Source organism: Dryobates pubescens, chromosome 6, assembly GCF_014839835.1.
Source record: "Dryobates pubescens isolate bDryPub1 chromosome 6, bDryPub1.pri, whole genome shotgun sequence".
NCBI classification, from domain to species: Eukaryota; Metazoa; Chordata; class Aves; order Piciformes; family Picidae; genus Dryobates; species Dryobates pubescens.
Genome location: NC_071617.1, coordinates 282,480 through 304,708, shown reverse-complemented (window position 1 = coordinate 304,708; position 22,229 = coordinate 282,480). Strand labels below are relative to the sequence as shown.

General features: G+C 49.2%; 1 protein-coding gene across 1 annotated transcript in view; it reads right to left on the bottom strand.

Annotated features, from left to right (window-relative positions):
• RIMS1 (regulating synaptic membrane exocytosis 1) overlaps positions 1 to 22,229 on the bottom strand; it is a 292,497-nt gene that overhangs the window by 166,676 nt on the left and 103,592 nt on the right. The window contains exon 2 of the mRNA XM_054162531.1: positions 11,004 to 11,217. Coding sequence (XP_054018506.1) covers positions 11,004 to 11,217 — 214 coding nt within the window. The remainder of the gene's footprint in view (positions 1 to 11,003; positions 11,218 to 22,229) is intronic.

Below are 22,229 nucleotides of genomic sequence, written 5' to 3'. Positions count from 1 at the left end.
CCCGCAAACAAAACACTGCAGAGCCACTGACTGCCCTTCCTCACTGTAGCTTTGGCCTTTGGAGGTGACATTTTTTATCCCCTCTGGGTCTGGGATTTCTTCTTCCTTTTGGGTTTGAGGTTTTTATGCCCTTTGAGTTCGGTATTGTTTATTCCCTCTGAGGCTGGGATTTGTTTTCTTCCCTTTGGCTCTGGGGTTTATTTTTTTTCCTTTGGAGATATTTTCTTTAGCACGGAAAGGCATTTGAGGATTCAAGGCTATCTTCCTCTTTCAGGAAAAATGCTCTGTGGCAAGCTTTGTGCCCTTCAGGCACAACCGGCACAAGACGTTAACAAAGCCTACGCACATCTGAGCACTACAGCAAAGCACCTAACAAATGAGCTTAGGAGAACTCTCAGCACGCAGCAGAAAGCAGTGGCAGATTGAATGTGAGACATTAAAGCTCTAAATGGAAACTAAGTGGAGCCAGCAGCTTTTGTAATAATCACACGGCAATGCGATCTTTTATCTGCAAATCCTGCTGCTTTGCCTATTTTAAGGAAAGAGAACTATTCTGAAGTTGAATGCTTGCTCCCCTGAAGGGAAGAACCTTGCCAGTTTTAGAAGGGTTTGCTGCTTGCAGAATGTGGCAGAGCTGCAAGGTTTAAGATCTGCACTGAAGGTCATGCTCAGCACAGGTCAGTCTAGAGAATCAAGGGGTTTGTATGGTTTTAGTGCCTTTCAAATGGAATCGAAGCTGAAGGGATTCTTCAGAGCCTAAATCTGCATGTTCCTTTATTCCTTACGTGAGCAGTTCCTAGAGATGTAAGCATTTGGTTTGATGGAGCTGCTGAGGCCGTGCCCTGTCCCTTGGTGTGCAGCACACGAAACTTTGCTTTTGGGAGTATCTATGGGACTTGCTGTCCTCAGTCACTCATTAGCTCACAACGAGATTATAAGACAGAAGCCTTAAAATACACTCCATGAATCTTGAACACTGCTCTTTCCTTGCTGTTTCAGGAACAGGAGTTCTAAGTCCCTAGTTTCATAGAAAGGTTTAGGTTGGACCTTAAAGACCATCTAGTTTCAACCACACCACCATGGGCAGGGCCACCTCCCACCAGCCCAGGTTACTCATCCAGCCCGGTCTTGAACACCACAGCCTCCCTGGGCATCCTGTGTCTCACCACCCTCACTGTCAAGAATTTCTTCCTAATCTCCAGTCCTCTGTGCTTGTTTAATACAACACAATGTGACATTTAAATTGGAATGGGAAATTGCTGGGCAGCTACAGTTAACCATCCAGAAAACTGTTGGACACAAAGAAGGAAAAAAGACCAAGTGAGTACAAACCCTTTCAGCTATCCAGTAAGAAAAACTCCTAAGAAATAATCATTGTGGTTAAAATGTATGTGGGGGAAGGTTATCTCCTTAAAAGGACAGAAAAATGAGACTGAGAATAGAATAAAAGAAGGGAAATGTGATTTTTCTCAGCCCATAAACATTGGAGTAGCTATTTCTGTTACCATAAATCTGGGCAAAAATAGAGCTCTTAGTTGGCTATCACAGAGTCATAGAATGTTAGGGGTTTGAAGGGACCTCCTGAGATCACTGAGTCCAACCCCCTTGCCAAAGCCTCCTCTCCAGACTAAACAGCCCCAGGGCTCTCAGTCTCTCTTCCCAGGGGAGATGCTCAAGTCCCCTCAGCATCCTCCTGCCTCTGCCTTGGACTCTCTCCAGCAGCTCTCTGTCTCTCTTCACCTGGGGAGCCCCAAACTGGACCCAGGATTGCAGCTGTGCTCTCAGCAGGGCAGAGCAGAGGGGGAGCAGAACCTCCCCAGCCCTGCTGGCCACACTTCTCTTGCTGCACCCCAGGCTCCCCTTGGCTCTCTTGGCCCCCAGGGCACATTGCTGCCCCATGCAGAACTTGCTGCCCCCCAGCACTCCAAGGTCTCTCTCCCTGGAGCTGCTTCCCAGCAGGGCAGCTCCTAACCTGTCCTGGTGCCTGCTGTGATTCTTCCCCAGATGCAGGGCCCTGCTCTTGTCCTTGTTGAGCTCCATGAGGTTTGCCTGCAGCCAGCTCTCAGCCTGTCCAGCTCTGCTTGGATGCCAGCACAGCCTGAACAACTCTCAAGTAATTAAGCACTGAAATGCAGATTGCAATCAAACAGACTGAAAGCTTTGACCAAGTGAGAGGGTAGAGAGCATAACATGTGAGACTGGGTTGGAGAACACAGCTAGGCTCCAGGCAGCACAAGGTGGTGCCTGTCAGAAAGCTCTTCTTGGACCAATTTAGCATCCCAGCAGCACCCAACAGTTTCAAGCCCCAGGTACAGGCTGCCCTGGTTACAGAGCATCTCAGCAGCCCCTGCTCCTCTCTGGTAACTGCTCAGCAGCACTCAGCCTTTTACAGTCCAAGGGGACTTTCACAACAATCACCAGCACAAGCTCTTGGCTGCAGAAGTCTGGGTGAGACAATTACAAACCCACTACACCACAGAGGGAAAAACCCTAATGTTTGGTTCCAAACTTCCTATGAAGCTGTTGCATGTGAGTTAGCTCTGTGTGTTCTGGCTGCAGCCCTGACACTGCAGAGTACACAGAATCATACAACTGTTTGGATTGGAAAAGGCCTCCAAAACCTCAGAGTCCAACCGCTGACCTAACACCACCAAGGCTATTAAGCCACTTCCCAAAGTGCTGTGATCAAACTTCAGCCTCAACAACTTGCAGCTCTTTGGACCTGGATTCAAAGCTGACCAGGGTTTGCCTGCTCTCTAAGGAATTGTAGATGACATTTGGTGCAGATCTTCAGCTCTTACCAGGCATTAAATAATGAGGATCAAATATTATGTACCAGTTTAGAACCACAGTTTTGGGAAGGGCTTTCATTCATCTCTCTGTAAAACCTGAGATACAAAGCACAAAGCAGTGCCCTCCTGCAGCCCAGAGGCAGCTGTGTGCTGGGCTGCAGCCAGAGCAGTGTGGGCAGCAGAGCAGGAGAGGGGATTCTGCCCCTTGGCTCTGCTCAGACCTCACCTCCAATCCTGCTTCCAGGTCTGGTGTCCCCAGCAGGAGAGGACACAGAGCTGTGGAGTGAGTCCAGAGGAGGCCACAAAGATACTCCAAGGGCTGGAGCAGCTCTGCTGTGAGCACAGGCTGAGGGAGCTGGGGCTGTGCAGCCTGGAGAGGAGAAGGCTCCAGGGGGACCTCAGAGCTGCCTGCCAGGACCTGAAGGGATCCTGCAGGAAGGCTGCAGAGGGACTGTTCATGAGGGTGTTTGAGACAGGCCAAGGGGGAAGGGTTTGGAGCTGAGGCAGAACAGGGTTAGAGTGGAGCTGAGGAAGAAGTTCTTCAGTACCAGGGTGGTGAAACTCTGGCAGAGGCTGCCCAGGGAGGCTGTGGCTGTCTCCTGCCGGGGGGTGTTCGAAGCCAGGCTGGATGAGGCCTTGAGCAGCTGAGTCTAGCTGAGAGGTGTCCCTGGGCATGGCAGGGGGTTGGAGCAGATGAGCTCTGAAGCCCTTTCCAACCTGAGCCATTCTATGAGTCTATAAAACATTATAGAAACTTCAGTCCCTAGCTTTGCTTGCTTAGCATTCCCTGCTCCACCCTCAGAGTCTCCTACACTCTTTAACAAAATCATCTGCCTCAGGTACATCTATCACAAACTGCCCTAACCCCTCACTACTTGCAGCACTGGAGATCCAAAGGTGGAAGTATCCACATCCACCTGTTAAATACAATCACAGAAGTGCTGCAGAAATCAAAAGGTATAGAAGATATAAAATTTAAAACTGAAAGTCTCTTTTATCTAGGACATTGCATTGCTAAAAATACCCTGAATTTAATCCTGGATGAGGATTAAGGTTGGTTGGTTGGTTTGATAACAAGAGAGAGCACAGATTCCATCTAGTCCTCATAATTACTTTGCTCTCTGGAAATTTTTCCTGCTACTTGTTGGCTTCTCATAGTGCCTAACAGGCCACAGATCTCATCAGACCTCCCTTTGCTGCAAGATCTCCCTTACACTGAATTCCCTCTGGTTTGGGGGTGGCACAGAGCTCAGTTTGCCACATGTAGTCCTGTTTAGCATCTCCACATTATTTTCTCAGCAAGGAGTCGTGTCTCAGCAGTGAACACATTTCCAGTGGACATTACCAGTCCCAGTTCGTCCCAGCCTCCACATAAGAGATTAAAAATCCCTTGGGAGGGTCCCACAGGAGTGAGGACCAGAACCATTCCAGCTGACCGACACAAATCCCCCGAAGAAATAAACTGATCAAGAGAAGAATTCTTTAGGGGTGAGGGGTACACTCTGGGCTGTCAAAAGAGCCTGTGCTTAACTGAGAGTGCCCTCCTGTGCCCAGGAGCTGGCAGCATCCTGGGTCTGTGGTGAGCAGAAGGAACAGAGGCAGGATTCAGTTGTCTAAATCTGAAGTCTTTCAGAGCAGGATGGTGCACAGCAAGAAGAAATCTTCCACTTCACTGCAGCTGTTTACAGGAGGTCTGCCACAGCTGAGCAGCTTGGACTTCAGGTAGTGATAGGACTAGGGGGAATGGAATGAAGCTGGAGGTGGGGAGATTCAGGCTGGAGGTGAGGAGGAAGTTCTTCCCCATGAGAGTGGTGAAGCCCTGGGATGGGTTGTCCAGGGAGGTGGTTGGGGCCCTGTCCCTGGAGGTGTTTAAGCCCAGGCTGGCTGAGGCTCTGGGCAGCCTGATCTAGTGTGGGGTGTCCCTGCCCATGGCAGGGGGGTTGGAACTAAATGATCCTTGTGGTCCCTTCCAACCCTGACTGATTCTATGATACTATACTATGACTAAAGGACAGGGTGGATTGTCTCAGAGCAATCAAACCCAGGTATGAACCTGAGCAGCTGACCACTGCTGGAAAGAGCAGAGCTGCACTGCTTGGGTGGAAACCGCTTACAGCAGGCTCTGCCGCAGGACAAATCACTCTGAGTGCTGGGCCTGGAAGCAGCCATCAGTTCTGCTGCTGCACCACATCCCCTCTGGCACCTCCCTGACCAACACCCTCCTTCAAGCCTCCTGGGCCTGAGAAAGAGAAAGCAAGCATTCTCCTGGAGATCTCCCGCACCCTTCCTCTTCAGTTCTACCTCGTTGTTGGGGGAGACTAAAAACAGGACCAAACCCATCTCCAGTCTCTAAGCTTTCATTAGACTATCAGAATTAATTATTGCTTCATTAGAGTATTAGAATTAATTATTGCTTCATTAGAGCATTAGGATTATTTCAGTTGGAAAAGATCTCTAAGATCAAGTCCAACCATCAGCCTCAGACCACCATGGCCATTAACCATGTCCCAAAGTGCCATGTCCAGGACAGATATCAAGGTCCCTATCTTCTGGGGGAATGAGATGGAAGTCTGGGGGGGGCTGAAATCTGTGCCTGCCCAGTGTGTCTTGGTAAACAATCCTTTCCCTTCTGCTCTGCCTTCCACGAGGTCACTTCTGTAGAGGCCCTCACTGGAGCCTTCTCCTCTCACTGTGCCTTGGCTGTACCTCCTCACTTTCTAACTACACTGAAGTACCCCTGGGCAGTCCTGCCAGCCCCTCCCAAGCCCCTGGACAACCCCTGGAGTACACTCAGCCTCCTCTTCAGATTACACTGCAGGATTATGTTTTGCACCTGAGCTGAAGCTCTGGATGACACTAACCAAAAGCACCCTGGGCTGGCTGACAATGGATGGCAGGGCTTTAGCTGGTCCTCTGCTGAGCAGTGTGAGAGTGAACTTGGGACAGGTGAAGCACTCGAGAAATAGCTCAGGGTGGTGGATATCTGGGATTCTGAGGGCCAGGTGCCTCCCTGAGTGATCAGCTCCCTCTGACAGGAACAGGTGGAACCATCTGACACAACTCAAGTGCACATTTCACACACTGCCAGCAGTACCAATGGCACTGCAGAACACTGCACAGCCCAGACTCTTCCCACCCTCAGGCAGGTAGAGCACACTGCCTCCTACACTGTCCTCCACCTAATACTGCAGATCTTACTTCCCAAGAGCTGTGAATCTCTCCCATGAAATGAACTTCCTGCCTGATGTGTTGCTATAATCACAGAAATATTCAGGCTGGGAGAGAGCCTCAGGGTCACCAAGCCCAACCATTAACCCTGCTCTACAAGGCTCACCCCTAAACCACAGCCCCAAGCACCACTTACTGCAGTCCTTAAAATCTATGTGGTACATCCTTGAGAAGGTCAAGAGCAGCTTCAAACTATTCTACTATCAAAAATATTTAGCTAGAAGCAACAGTTGCAAGAGACATCCTAAGGACCTGCAACCAACCACCTTACATAAACCCTTTCCTAAACTTACCAGATTTAACCTTCAAATTTGAATTGAGTTATTTTGCCTTGTAGATCACATGGGAAAACCAAACAATCCCCAAAGCTTACTGATTGCAACAACTGCTTTCCAAGGCAAGAGCACCTATGGCCAAGTCACACCCAGTCAGTCTTAGCTATTCACTGCCCACCAGCCTGAAGGTTGTACTTGTTGTTTAAAGTTACTCCTAGGGATCAATTCTTTACTTCTAGATCTGAGTTAGAATTGCTCTGGTTTGAGTCCCCTGCATCTCTCCAGCCTTCTCTCCCATCAGCAGCTCTCCATTTCTTTGATAACCTCCATACCACCCTCTCTGTGCCTACCAGCTTGGTCAGAGATAGGTAACACAGCACAGCACCTCCTAGGTGGTGTCTCATGAGTGCTAATCCTCCAAGCCAAGAGGAAATACTCTGAATCCAGGACAATGCTTGACCTTTGCACTTGACTTTAGCACTTCAGTCACTCACACTTCATCAGCCCCTCCTAGCCTGTAGGGACCTGACACATGTTTTACTATTATGTAGCTTATCATGGTAAGAAGAACCATCATGGGGTGAGAACAAGGCACATACAAAGCTGTCCAAAAAGTCTTTGTTCATATTAAACCTAGCAGAGAAGGAAGGGTTTGTCCCCCTAATGTCAAATGCTAAGTCACTGAAACAATCAGCAAATGAAACCTTTCCTTGTGTGGCTCCCTCTGACAACTGTCCTGTTTCTGTGAGACAGGACTTAGGAGGCATGCAGTAATGCTTGGGAATTCATTCCTTGTCTATATCTCATTAGCTTCCTGACACAGGCACTGCTCCAGCAACAGAACTTCATAAAGAGGTTCCCCATGCTCCTCACACCACCAGGACTAAGTATTGGATACTCTTCCTCTGACCTGCAGACCTCCTCCTCTCTCCAGCTGTTAAAGAGCTGTAGTTCAGCTTCATCACCAAGGTATGGAAGATCTTTTCAGGGGTATACTTTAGGGCATTTTCTCAGCATGTGGCAGCTTGGATTTCAACATTGCTAATCCTTAACCCGAGGCAAGTGCAAACAGCAAGGATGTATTTAAGTGAAGTTAGGACAAGCCAGGTGAGCCAGGTCTGCCTTCAGGACACGTCTTCAGAGCACTTCAGTGCAGTGGGGTCTGTGTTCTGCATCCTAACTGACATTTTTCAAAGGGCAGCAGCTCAGCTGCCCTCTCAAGGGCTCAGCCTTGCATGCATGCAGATACTGTCACAGTTTCAGCTACCCAGCAGTGGTTTTGGTGCTAACTGAAGTGTGAAATGTGCCTCACAAATAGGGAGGTGGAGGGAGGCCCACCTACCAAAACCTAGGCAGCTACAATGTACCTGAGTGGCACTTCTGGCCCTTAAGAGCTTTGCTGTTCCTGGTGCTAAGAAGGCTCTGTTGCAAGAGCAGAGCCTTTTAAGACACCCTAGGGGATGCATCAATGATGCACTGCTTGAGGAAAGAAACCAGCATCAAGCTGAAACTTCTCTCACTCTACCCTAAGTCATTTAGATGGAAAAGATCTGCAAGTCCTGGAAGATTTAAACACTTTGTTCAGAGTACCACAGGGGAAACAGTGGAATGATCATGTGGCAGGCAGTGCTTCCTAGGCATTGGCTGAACCTGCTCTCAGAACACTGCTGCCTCAGACACCCCTGCTGCCACGTGCCTGCGAGCTAGAACCCAGTGCCTCTGGGTGCTGCACGGCGCTCAGCCGCAGGTCACAGCTGTGCTGGGGTGTAAACTGGGGCACACCAGCACCTCACAAGTGTAACACTAGCACCTGCACAGCAAAACCTGCACTGGATTGCAATGACTTGAAACTGGTTTGTTGCCACTCCCTGGGACTCCAGGCAGAACCTGGAAAAATCCTTTTTTGCAGCGCTGCCTGAGAAGAGCTGGTGCGTGGCCAGGCTCTGTGGTGTTCAAGCACTGCCAGCCCTCCCTCCAGGCACAGGGCACAGAGGTGATGAGGGAACAACCCTCACCTGCTCCAGATCAGGCTCATGCTGAGCATGGCATGGGGAGCCTGGAAGGTCTGCAGAGTTTTGGAGTGGTGTCTCCCCACTCACAAAGGGCTCAGCCCATCCTGCTCACCACACTTACACCAGCTTGTGAGAAGCATTACTTTGACCCTGCACATTCATTCCAGCTGTAAATCAAAAAGCTGATTTCACAAACATTCCCCAAATGTCTGCTGCAGCCAGAAGTGAAGCACAGCAAACCATGTAGATCATGTAAACCATCCAATAAATGCATTTGATTTCCTGAGGCTAATGAGAGCCCTGGCATGCAAAAGGACAAGCTGCTCACCAAACACATGTGTATGAGGTCAAGCTCTGTTACACTATTGCCTCCTCTGCTTTCTAGCCTGGTAAGAGTTCTTGGGTCTTAATTAATTCTTTGTTTTGTCCTAATTTTGACACATTTTGGGTTTCCTTGCTGGAGTGTCTTCGGAGCATATGTTTGGCTAGGGGCTGGGCAGAGCCTGGGTGTTAGGATACCTGTTCTCACCCCCACCCCTTTGGATGATTTCACAATGTCAGTTTAGGGTTTGGGTTTTTCAACATTACTGTGATTCCCAATTAACAACATTATAACAGTAAATGATAAAAAGCATGGATTCTAACCACTTTGTCCTCCTTTGGGAAAGCATCCAAGGAAGCAGAATAAAAAGAGAAAAGAAAGAAAGAAGAGAAAAAGAATAAAACAGGCAAGTGTTAATAGACAGGTTTCAACGAAATGCAATTCCAGTAACTCTGTACACAGGGATCAAAGCAGAGAAATTAGAAAGTAAATCAATCTTTCCATACAATGATGACATCACTGCAGATACAGAAACCACATTTCCCCAGCCCAGCCCACAGGAGCATCAACACCACAAACAGCAGGTTACAACTGAATGGACACTTCCATCTCTATGGCTTGCAAAGAGGGGGTGAAAAATGAAAGAGGAATCACGTCACACACTTCCAGTAAATCCCAGCAGGGTAACGCGGAGCGGAGCAGGCTTCTGCGTCCCCAGAGGCGCTCCAGTAACACCACCTGCAGGGAATGCAACGTGGTGCAATCCTCGGCAGCAAAACCTTCGCGGAGGTGAACAGCTCAGCCCAATACACCTGCATCGTTCTGTCAGGATGGGAATTTAGTTTAACAGAGTCACAAACAGAGGAGGGCTATGGAAAACCTCCAAATTAAAGGCAAAATGAATTGCTTCCTTAAAGTGTTTTCTTCCTTAAAGTTTTGTGTCTGTTAACACGAAACTGCAGAAGCCCTGTGTGCCAGCTTAGAGCCAGGAGCTCCTCCAGACCAGAGGGTAGTTGGTATTTAGCTCAAAGAAAGTGAAAAGGCCAAATGATTCCACTCCAAACATGATTCGGTGTTTGAATTGTCAGAAAATGCTTAGCTGCTACACCATTCATGAGCACTTTGAGTTGCCTTTGTGTCGATACCAAAAAGCATCGATGCATTCCCCCCCTCAAGAGCTCAAAACTGTGTCAGGAACTTCTCTGGCCTCACCCTAGGCAACCAAATGCTTCATGCAATATAAGGGTGTTCACAGAGCGCTTTCCAACACACCACAGCCCCAGATAATCAGCCACAATCCAGAGCGGTCTCCCAAACACAGATGAGCAGCCAGCTCCTTGTAAGGGACTGACTGAACAGAGGCTGCTCCTGACACCCTCCAGCTCTGGGGACGGCTGCTGCACCTAAATGTCTGTGGGGCAGAGGGAGAAGGATTTTTCTTACCTGCCTGAATGCAGGACACCTACCCCAGCTGGATCTATTAACATGTTACTTGTTAAATAGATGTAAAAGAAACTGATCTCACACTTTGTGGTAAGGAAAGTAGTTGGTTTGTTCTTTTTAACCAGAGCAAAATGAATAATGGAATGACAGAATGCCCTGCTTGGAGGGGACCTCCCCAACTGGATCAGGTGGCTCGGAGACCTAAAGTGAGAGAAATCTCTAAAGGTAGATGAAAAACTTGAGAATAAATAAACAAACAAATATTTAAAGATAATACAGACAATAAAAACAAATAAACATATTTGAAATAGGAATAATGCTAAAAGCAATAGTAGGAAAACACTAGTAATAAACACAGTCAGGAAACAGTAACAACATCAATAATAATAATTAATGACAATAGTAATAGTAAAAATTATGATGGTGATGATGACAATGATGGTAATAGTAATAAGAAAATTGTATTAGCAGTAATACTATTAATAATAATATTATCATTAACAATAGTAGGACATAATAATAATAGGATAATAATAAGATGTTAATAATAATACCAGCAACTGTAACTATAATAATGCTGCTGCTAATAGGAAAATAATTGGTAAAACAAACTGAACCAGCACCAGTGTGGAGTAGGACCAGAGCAAAGCATTTTCTCCTTCCACTCTCTGAATCCCAGGCCTACTTTCCAGCCCCCACTCAGCAGAGCTGTACAATGCAACATCTCTCCTTTCTATTCATTACCTCTGTGGATCCCAAACAACTCCACAGCCACCGAAGCCCTCACCCCGCTCTGCCCACACCTCCTACCCGAGGGACGAACGAAGCACTTCAGCAGAAGGCAGCATGAAAAGGCAAAGGTAAGGTGAAGCACCTGCAGCCTGAGAGCGTGGGGCAGGCTGCGTGCTCGGAGCGCCCCCAGCAGACTTACATTGTTGGATCGCAGGGAGACACGACCCCCGCACCGAGCACAGAACTTGGTCCGGCAGTAAGAGCACAAATGGCCACAGCCATCTGCAAACTTTGTTTTGTGGCAGATCCCACACGTCGGAGCATCGTCCTTGTGCTCTCCCTGGTACCGCCGAGCTTCTTCGCCTATCTTTCTTACTTGCTCTTTATAGCTCTCGAACTGTTGATGCAACCTCCTGCACAGAGCAGAAAAAGAAAGTTTAGACAGCAAGAACAGCAGGAAACAGCCCTGGGAATCTCTTGCTTTCACTTCACAACTCTGCCTAGCAGTGTTGGCATGGGCACAGCTATGAATGTGTCTCGTATCAAACACACACTGCACACGGAGGAGATCAATCACCACTGCACTGGAGATCAAACTCCACTGCACAAGGAGGAGATCAAACATCACTGCAATGGAGATCAATCACCACTGCACAAGGAGGAGATCAATCACCACTGCAATGGAGATCAAACACCACTGCACAAGGAGGAGATCAAACATCACTGCACACGGAGGAGATCAATCACCACTGCAATGGAGATCAAACACCATTGCACAAGGAGGAGATCAAACACCACTGCAATGGAGATCAATCACCACTGCAATGGAGATCAAACTCCACTGCACAAGGAGGAGATCAAACACCACTGCAATGGAGATCAATCACCAGTGCACAAGGAGGAGATCAAACACCACTGCAATGGAGATCAATCACCAGTGCACAAGGAGGAGATCAAACACCACTGCAATGGAGATCAATCACCAGTGCACAAGGAGGAGATCAAACACCACTACAATGGAGATCAATCACCACTGCACAAGGAGGAGATCAAACACCACTACAATGGAGATCAATCACCACTGCACAAGGAGGAGATCAAACACCACTACAATGGAGATCAATCACCAGTGCACAAGGAGGAGATCAAACACCACTGCAATGGAGATCAATCACCAGTGCACAAGGAGGAGATCAAACACCACTACAATGGAGATCAATCACCAGTGCACAAGGAGGAGATCAAACACCACTACAATGGAGATCAATCACCAGTGCACAAGGAGGAGATCAAACACCACTACAATGGAGATCAATCACCACTGCACAAGGAAGACTGTTTAGGAGAATCTAAATTGAAAGACTCCAGCAGACAAACATAATTCTTTTAGGTTTATTTCAAAGCACATAACAAATCACTGCACTTGACCAGAAATTGATCCAAATATCAGAAGATGGCAACAGAAATGGCAGTCTGAAACAGAAGTTTCTGCCATGCATAGAATAAAAACAGAAACATCATTGCCTGGGAAAAGTCACAGTGCTTTGTAGTCAACTTCATGTATACAGCAGGTGCATTACACAAATAAATCAATCAGGTTTAACTTCCAGTACAGGACTTGCCCCAAGCACAAATCCAGGCTGGGTGAGGAATGGCTGAAGAGCAGTCTTGAGGAGAAAACTTGGGGTGTCAGCTGGTGACAAACCTCCTAGGAGCCAGCAATGGTCACTGGCAGCCCAGACAGAGGCCTTGTGTAGGGCTGCATCCAAAGCAGGGAGAGCATCAGGACAGAAAGGGGATTCTACCCCTCTGCTCTGCTCAGCCCCTACCTGCAGCACCACATCCAGTCCTGGTGCCTCCAGCATAAAGAAGGACACTAGGCTGCTGGAGCAGGTCCAGAGGAGGTCGCAAAGATGATCAGAGGGCTGGAGCACCTCACCTGTGGGGACATTTCTCTGTAATTCTCTCTCATGTACACATCTCTTATGTTCTGCATCAGTGCAAGACTCTTTTTACCAGGAGGGGCTCAAAGCAGATGTTGGTCTCTTCTCCCAGGCACCCAGCACCAGCACAAGAGGACACCGTCTCAAGCTGCGCCAGGGGAGGTTTAGGGTGGATGTTAGGAAGAAGTTCTTCCCAGAAAGAGTGATTGCCCATTGGGATGGGCTGCCCAGGGAGCTGGTGGTCGAGTCACCATCACTGGAGGTGTTCAGGAGGAGGCTTGACAGGGTGCTTGGTGCCATGGTTTAGTTGATTAGGTGGTGTTGGATGATAGGTTGGACACGATGATCTTGAAGGTCTCTTCCAACCTGGTTCATTCTATTCTATTCTAAAGCCAAGTGCTGATCTGGAGTGTCACACTGCTCCTGTCTGGAGAAACCCCAATGCTGTCTTGTCAGCAAGAATGGAACTGGAGGAAATGGTTGCAGGATTCAGAGAACAGAAAGAATCTCACTCAGCCCATGGCAGGTCTGCCTCTATTATTTCTTGTGGGCCTTTCCCCACTCTCTGAGGAAGGTCTCTCTATCTCTGGCTCTTCTGTAACAGTGGCACCAAACCCTTCTCAAGAGGTTTGCCTTGTACAGAAGTGCATTAAATAAGAACTGAAATCCAGATGGGTATTTTTCATGTTTGCTCCTTAACTTCCAACCTATAGAGCACATTTTCATCAGATGCAAGGAAAATGTAAGTCTGGTAAATGTTCCTTAATACAGAGAAGCACCTAAAGGTTAAGTTAAAGACTTAACAGGCAGGGTTCTTCTGGAGAGAGTCCAATGGAGGATGACTGGGGGGACCTGAACAGCTCTGCTGTGAAGAGAGACTGAGAGCCCTGGGGCTGTTTAGCCTGCAGAGGAGAAGGCTGAGAGGGATCTGATCAATGTCTCTCAAGAGCTGAGGGCTGGGGGTCAAGGGGAGGGGGCCAAGCTCTTGTGGGTGCTGCACAGCAAGAAGCCAAGGAACAATGGAGACAAACTTGAGCAGAGAAGGTTTCAGCTGCCCAGGAGGAGAAACTTCTCTGGGGTGAGGGAGGCCTGGAGCAGGCTGCCCAGAGAGGTTGTGGAGTCTCCTGCTCTGGAGCCTTTCCAACCCGCTGTGGATGGATTCCTGTGTGGCCTGCCCTGGGTGCTGCTGCTCTGGCAGGGGGCTTGCACTGGATGCTCTCTGGAGCTCCCTTCCAACATCTAACCATTCTGTGGCTCTGTGACGTAACAGCTTGGGTGATCCTTAAGGCAGCTTATTCAATCCACTCCCAACAGAAAGAGCAACCAGGCCACTATGCCAGGGGAATGTATGTCAGTATCACCCCAAAATTCTACTACTGAGGTCAATGGCATAGCCAAAAAGATGAAGGGGGGTGTGGGGGTGGTGGTGTGGTGGGGGAAATTAGAACAAAAAATAGAGGAAGCTATTGCAGGACTTACCACTGGACACCCAGAAGTCAGACTGATGAAGTTTCATGGACATTTTCCATCTCCACTAAGCAGATATTAGAATCATTGTGATTTTTGTTCAGTGAGCAGACAGTTTCAGTGGGTTGGGGTTTTTTGCTCCATGCACATTGAAGATCAAAAGGGGGCTTGTATATTTCTGTGCTGGCTGCACAGACTTTTCTACAAGTGCCCAAGATTTGGGTGGCCTTTATGCGCAGCTGCACCTCAAGTGATTTTTAAAGGCAGCATGAAAGCCTCTTTCCCACTCACTTAACTCCAGAAGATGGCACTGCAGGCTGCACTTCCACTGCTTGCTCAGCTCTTGCAATCACAGACATCCCAGGCCAGGAGGGGCTGGAGGGGGCCTCTTTAGCAGGAGATAAAGGGTGGATAACCACTGGGGGGTGGTGCCCAGTGACAGGACAAGGGGGAACGGGTACAAGCTAGGGCACAGGAGGGTTCACTTCAACTCAAGGAGAAGCTTCTTTGGCCTAAGGGTGCCGGAGCCCTGGAGCAGGCTGTGCAGAGAGGTTGTGGAGACTCCTTCCCCAGAGAGATTCCAAACCCACCTGGACACTGATGTTGAGCAACCTGCTCTAGGTCACCTTGCTTTAGCTGGGTGCTTGGCCTAGATGATCTCCAGAGCTCCCTTCCAACCCCTACCATTGCGTGGTTTCTTTTCATGTAATCTAGCCCGACCCCTCTGAATCTCACATCATAAACCACCAGATTTAACATCAACCTGAAATCCATGGCTGAACATTGAGCACCTGATTTAACATCACACTAACTGTGCCCTGTCCTGCCTTTGTGTCAGGATAAAACAGTGACACCTTGGGTGTGACATAGCCTTAAGGTAAGTCTCCCCCAGTGGCCATGGAAGCACTCTGCCCTGTTCATCCACAGCACAGCATATTTAGTAGCATCACAGAATCATCCTGGTTGGAAAAGACCTTTCAGACTGAGTACAGCCATCCTCTAACTCTTCTAAGTCTGGTGCTAAACCTCAGCACCACATCTCTTCCTCTTTCAAGCACCTCCAGTGGTGGGCATTCTTCCACCTCCCTGGGGAGCCTCTTCCAGCCTTTAGAATAGAATAGAATAGAATAGAATAGAATAGAATAGAATAGAATAGAATAGAATAGAATAGAATAGAATAGAATAGACCTTCAAGATCATCGTGTCCAACCTATCATCCAACACCACCTAATCAACTAAACCATGCAACCAAGCACCCTGTCAAGTCTCCTCCTGAACACCTCCAGTGATGGTGACTCCACCACCTCCCTGGGCAGCCCATTCCAGTGGGCAATCACTCTCTCTGTGTAAAACTTCCTCCTAACCTCCAGCCTAAACCTCCCCTGGTGCAGCCTGAGACTGTGTCCTCTTGTGCTGGTGCTGGGTGCCTGGGAGAAGAGACCAAACTCTGCCTGTCAACAACCCCCAAGAACTCCTTCATCAAGAAGTTTCTTCTAGATCCAACCTTTGCAGGAGCACCACTCCTACCAAGACAGGCTGAGCAAGTTGGATCTGTTCAGTCTGGAGCAGAGAAGATTCTGTGGAGACCTTAGAGCAGCCTGCCAGTACCTGAAGGGGGCTACGGGAGTGCTGAGGAGGGACTGTCTAGAAGGGCCTGTGGTGACAGGATGAGGGCAATGACTTTAAGCTGTAGCAGGCTAGATTTAGGTTAGACACGAGGAAGACATTCTTCACCATGAGGATGGTGGAACACTGGAACAGGTTTCCCAAGAAGCTGTGGACACCTGATCCCTGGAAGTGTTTAAGACCAGGCTGGATGAGGTCTAGTGAGAGGTGCCCCTGCCCATGTCAGAGGGGATGGAACTAGAGGATCTTTAAGGTCTCTTCCAGCCATTCTATGATGGTTCTATGTGTAACAGACACTAAATACAAGCTTCATTCCAGTTCCCTCAGAAGATCTCTTGTCCAGGGCACACTACCTGGCAGCATCCCAAGCAGACTGTCCAGAAGCAGCCCCACACCTGGGTTAGGAAGTCCCCCTGCCCACCACAGCAGGGCAAAGGCACTGGAGGACAGCAGCACTGACAGGGGCTTTATTCAGGGGGCTCTCACCAGGAACCTTCTCACCAGCACCAGCAGTGACTTCCAAGCTAACAATTTCCTAAGGGCAGGTTTTCTGCAAGCACACAAATGAGCTCATTAAATCCCTTGCATAAAACATAATTTTCTCAGCTTCCTGGAAGCTTCCTAATGTAGGTTACTGGAAAGCTTTATTTTTGCATCCTTCTCTCTTCAGTTTTTTTCTTTCTTTTCTCTTTTTTTTCAAAACCATCTCAGCCCACAAGCAGACTTTCTCCTTACACAGCTGAAGAGCTGTGAGTCACAAATGTGCAGTATCTACAGTAAGGCATTTACATCCCAGCTTCCCACAGCTCCTCCCAAATGACCATTACCCTTTCTGAGGTAGAAAAGAGAAAGCAGAGAACTCAGCAAACTCCTCTAACAGTGCCAAACAAGGCACAGCTGAGGGATGTAGCAAGAAACTCTCTGTCTTGGATGGAAAAGCTCTTCCATGCTGAGCTATCTTTAGCACTGAAGGAACCAGTGCCTTCTGGAAAAAAACAAAAGATGTCTCTGTGTTCAAAGCATACCTGGATTTTATGGAAAGTGCCAAGCAGTTGCTTCCTGTTTATGATTTATTCTGAGTTCATAAAATATGAAAACCAAAACCACTGGGCAGATCACCTTCTCAGCAAGAGAGAGCCCTGGGGATGTTTGGCCTGGAGAAGAGAAGGCTGAGAGGGGATCTGACCAATGTATATCGATAGCTGAGGGCTGGGGGTGACAGAATGTCTCAGGTTGGAAGGGACCTCAGAGCTCACCTGCTCCAACCTCCCTACCATGGGCAGGGACACCTCTCAACTGGACTTGGCTGGGAGGAGGCATCCACTGCCTCCCTGGGCAGCCTGTTTCAGAGCCTCACCACCCTGGTACTGAAGAACTTCCTCCTAAGATCCAGTCCAAACCTACTCTCTTTCAACTGAGAACCTCCCCAGCCCTGCTGGCCACAGTTTTCTTGCTGCACCCCAGGATCCCCTTGGCTCTCTTGGCCACCAGGGCACATTGCTGTCCCATGCAGAACTTGCTGCCCCCCAGCACTCCAAGGTCTTTCTCCCTGGAGCTGCTTTCCAGCAGGAGGAGCCCTGGTGTGTGCTGGTGCCTGGGGTTGTTCTCCCCAGATGACACTGACCACAAGTAATTCCACTGACTACAAATCATTGCACTGCCCAAATTTGGTGACAGAATGCTTAATATCATACTAGAAGCAGTCTCATGAGGTGAGTGAGCCCATCCCAGGGGCACAGAGCTGCTGCAGGCAGCGGAACGTCTTCCTCTGAGGCCAGACTGAGGGAGCTGGGGCTTGGAGCTTGGAACAGAGCAGCCTGAGGGCTGCCCTCATTGCTGGGGATAAAGATGTGCAGGGCTGGAGCCAGGCTCTGCTCAGGGATGGCCAAGGACAGCAGAAGGGACACTGGGGACAAGCTGGAGCAGAGGAGGTGCCACAGGAACAGAAGGAAAACCTTTGTCCCTATGAGGCTGCAGAGCCCTGGAGCAGGCTGCACAGAGAGAGGGGCTGCAGAGCCCTGGAGCCCTGGAGAGGCTGCCTCCTCTGGAGCCTTTCCAGCCCCACCTGGATGTGTTCTGTGTGCCCTGCCCTGGGTGACCCTGCTCTGGCAGGGGGCTGGACTGGATGATCTCTGGAGCTCCCTTCCAATCCCTACCATTCCTGATTCTGTGACTCTGTGACAAGTTGTGGAAGCCACATTACCTCCTGGAACAGAGCCCAGCAAGTCTGTGACATGCAGACTGCCTCTGAGCCTTAGGACAGCAGCTGACTCAGCAGCTCAGTGTAGAACCCACCCCAGATGTGCTAAATGCTCAACCCTTTTTCCATCCTGGTTTAACTATAGCACCTGCCCTGCCAGATATTGTTTGAATTCCACTTACTCATCATCAGTCCCATGGGTTCCACCCCTCTCTCATCCCACTACTGCCAGCTTGCCAGCAAACACATTCCTGTGCAGTCAGTTCAGTGCTTTGCTGGAACAGAAAGCAGATGAAGTACAGAGGGGCAGATATCTCTACCCACTTGCTGTATGCTCCTACACTTCCCTGAGCAGCCCCAACAGGCCACTCTTGGTTCTTCAGACCCAACACCACCTGAGAGTGCTAAACACTTTCAGCATCACCACAAAACTGGGAAAACAATCATGGGAGTCATAGTCTGCTAGACACAATACCTACACACACATTCAGCTGTTTAGTTCTACTCATGCACCAAAGCTGCAGAAACAAATTAATATATTCATAGAACATGGAATTGTTTCAGTTGGAAAAGATCTCTAAGATCCAACCAGTAACCCAACACCACAATGGCCACTAAACCCTCTCCCCAGGTGCCATGGACACAGGTTTCTTGAACTCCTCCAGGGATGGGGACTCCACCACCTCCCTGGGCAGCCTGTGCCAGTCCCTGACCATTCTTGTAGGAAAGAAGTTTTTCCTGATCTCCAACCTAACCCTCCCTCGGCAGCACTCACAGACTGTCTGTTCCAGGAAATAAAGACCAAGGGATAGCAACATTCACGCAAGCAGTCAGCCAGCTCAGGAGACTGAGAAGGGTTGGACACAATGAAGGGTAAAAAGCAACTGAGCCCACACAGTGACAATAATGCTTATGAATTTAGCAGGAGAGGGGAGAAAGGCAGCGGAACCAGAACCACAGAATCACAGCATTGTAGGGGTTGGAAGGGACCTCTGCAGACCATCTGGTCCAAGCCCTCTGCCAGAGCAGGTTAACACAGAGCAGGCTGCACAGGAAGATGTTCAGGTAGGTTTTGAATGACTCCAGGGAAGGAGACTCCACAGCCTCTCTGGGCAGCCTGCTCCAGGCCTCTGCACCCTCACAGTAATGAAGTTTCTCCCCGTGTTGAGGTAGAACCTCCTGCGTTCCAGTCTGTACCTGTTGTTTCTTGTCCTGTCACTGGGCACCACCACAAAGAGCCTGGCACCTTCATCCTGACACCCCCCCCTCAGATATTGGTAGACATTGATCAGACCCCTGAAGGAAGCTGAGGTAGAGGGTGGTAAGGCCATTTGCTGCTGCAGAAGTGCTGGCTCCAGCTGCTCATGCAGCTGCTCTGTCAAAACCAAGAATATTAAGAAATAAAGTCCTAGCAAACTAGTCCTAGTCCAAGGAGCAAACTGAATATTGGTTGTATGTGATGGGCTGGGATGTGTCCCTTGGGAAAAACCCTCTCTGCTTACTGGAAATCACAACAATAAGATTTGCCACAGTTTGGTTTAGAAGAGAATTTCAGGTCTCTGAAACTTGTCAGGTCAGCAGTTTCCCTGAGATCCACTGGAAAAAGACCTTAGCAATGTTCTCCTAGCTGCCTACCCTCCAGAGGAGGCCATGAAGATGATCAGAGGCTGGAGAGCCTCCCCTGTGGGGACAGGCTGAGAGAGCTGGGGCTGTTCAGCCTGGAGATGAGAAGGCTCCAAGGAGACCTTGGAGCAGCCTGCCAGGACCTGAAGGGGCTCCAGGAGTAATGGAGAGGGACTTTTGACAAGGGCTGGGAGTGAGAGGATGAGAGGGAATGGACTGTGAGGAGGGCAGATTTGGGCTGGAGATGAGGAAGAAATTCCTTCCAGTGAGGGTGGTGAGACTCTGGCACAGGCTGCCCAGGGAGGCTGTGGATGTCCCCTCCCTGGAGGTGTTCAGGGCCAGGCTGGATGAGGCCTAGGGCTGGTGGGAGGTGTCCCTGCCCACGGTGGGGAAGTTGGAACTGGATGATCTTGAAGGTCCCTTCCAACCCAACCCATTCCATGGCTCTATGAATTATCAAACCATAACAAGGCAACCATCTGCCAACATCTCTGCAGTTCACAACACACTTACAATGCAGCCCCTGCTAAGCTGGGAGGTGAGATCAGGACTCCTCTACTCTTTCCCCAGATGTTTCAGGGACAAACATCTCCTCAGCCAATAAATGAGATATAGACACGTAAAAAACCGAAGTTTTATGTAAGGCTCACTTAAAACTATGCAATCAGGGCTTGCTCTGGCACCAAGAGAAGAATGATAAAAAGGAAGGCAATTAGCTAAGGTTAATTTGCTTTCTTCAAGTGAAATTGTGGAGTCGTCTTCTCTGGAGACTCTCAAGGCCTCTCTGGATGCGTTCCTGTGTGGCCTGCCCTGGGTGACCCTGCCCTGGCAGCAGGGCTGGGCCGGATGCCCTCCGCAGGTCCCTTCCGACCCCTGCCATCCTGTGCACTGCTTCTACTCTCTGTGCTTTCTTTACACAGCACAAGAGAGGCACTGCTTAAGTACAGGTGTGGGGCCGCAAGCAAGGGCTCCATCTGTGAGGCCACAGGGCATGCCCTTGCACGGGACTGCCCCTGCAGGCACCAGGAATTTCCAGAGGCAGCTGCCCATTACAAGCCCAAGCCCTTTCACAATGGCAGGAGCTCCTCTCAGAAAAGCTTTCTTGGAAAAAAAGGCTGCTGGAAAGTTCCTTTAAGGAAGTTCCATCAAGATGTAGAAGTCCTCCTCAGGCGAATGAACTGCTCTGGATCTTCTCAGAGCAGCATGAAAGAACAGCGTTCACAGATTCCAGCTGGCCCCCAGGAGGAAGTTCTGCACCACGAGAGTGGTGGAATACTGGAAGAGGCTGCCCGGGGATGTAGTCGAGAGCCCATCCCTGGGGACATTCAAGATCAGGCTGCATGTGTCCCTGGGCAGCCTGCTCCAGCTGGAGGTGACCCTGCAGGGGGTTGGACATGATGAGCCGAGTGTTCCTTCCATCCCAGTGAAAATGAGTGGGCTTCAACTTGCTCAGGAATCAGGAGCAAGGTTAGCAGGTGAGGAGGCAGCAGCCTGGGATGCAGAGTGGCCCCCAAACCACCCTGTCCATTTTTGTCACTGATGTTGAGTCCCATTGAGCCAACAGCTGTAAGGAAGTGGAGAAGGAGGAGCTGGAAGTGCCAGTGGAACATAACCAGTTTAAAAACAGGGGAAGGGGCTCATTAATACTTACCCATCTCTACAGGGTGAGCTCCAGGAGAAGAGCCAGGCTCTGCTCAGTGGTGTGCAGTGACAGGACATGGGGCCATGGACACAAACTGGGACACAGGAGGCTCCACGTAAGCACAAGAAAAACAATCTTTACTTGGAGGGTGGCAGAGCACTGGGACAGGCTGCCCAGAGAGGCAGTGGAGTATCCATCTCTGGAAGCACTCAAACCCTTCCTGTGTGACTTACTCCAGGTGACCCTGCTCGAGGAGGGGGCTTGACTGGATGATCTGCAGAGCCTCCCCCCAGCCCCTGAGATTCTGTTATGAGAGCTGTGATACTGAATCCTGGGTGGCTTTCAGCTCTTTTCCCCTTTATTGCTGCCTTGCTGGCTAATGAGCAAGTTTCTATCTCTAGTTTTATAACAGGTCCCAAAAAGGGAAATACTTCAGGTCCTGGATCATGCTCTTCCTTATCAGCTAAGCGCTGTCTTCATTCTCCTCCTTGACTGAATGTCACCGAGTCTCACCAAGCACCATGCTCTCTTCCACCTGTATGACAGACACACACAAAGTGTCTCCTGAAGGAGCTGGCCTGCACCAGCTGAGGGTGGCACAAGAATGCTTTAATGCCATTACTTCCCTGAAGGAAGCACAAAATGATCCTTGGAGCAGCAGCCTCTGAGCCTCACAGGAAATTTGCCCAGAGAAATACTATTTTGTGAAGTAGCTCCGCCAGCAAACATCCCTTGAAATCCATTACATCAACAAGTAAGGAATTATTGGATTTATTTTCTCTTCAGGAACATCAGCTTCATTTTATTATGGAACACAAATTGCATTGGTTTAAGCTAAACTTCACTAAAATTCTATTTCTGTGAACAAACAGAGCCTAATCTGTTTTCAGAGTAAAGCAGCAGAGAATTAAATGCCCTTCCCTT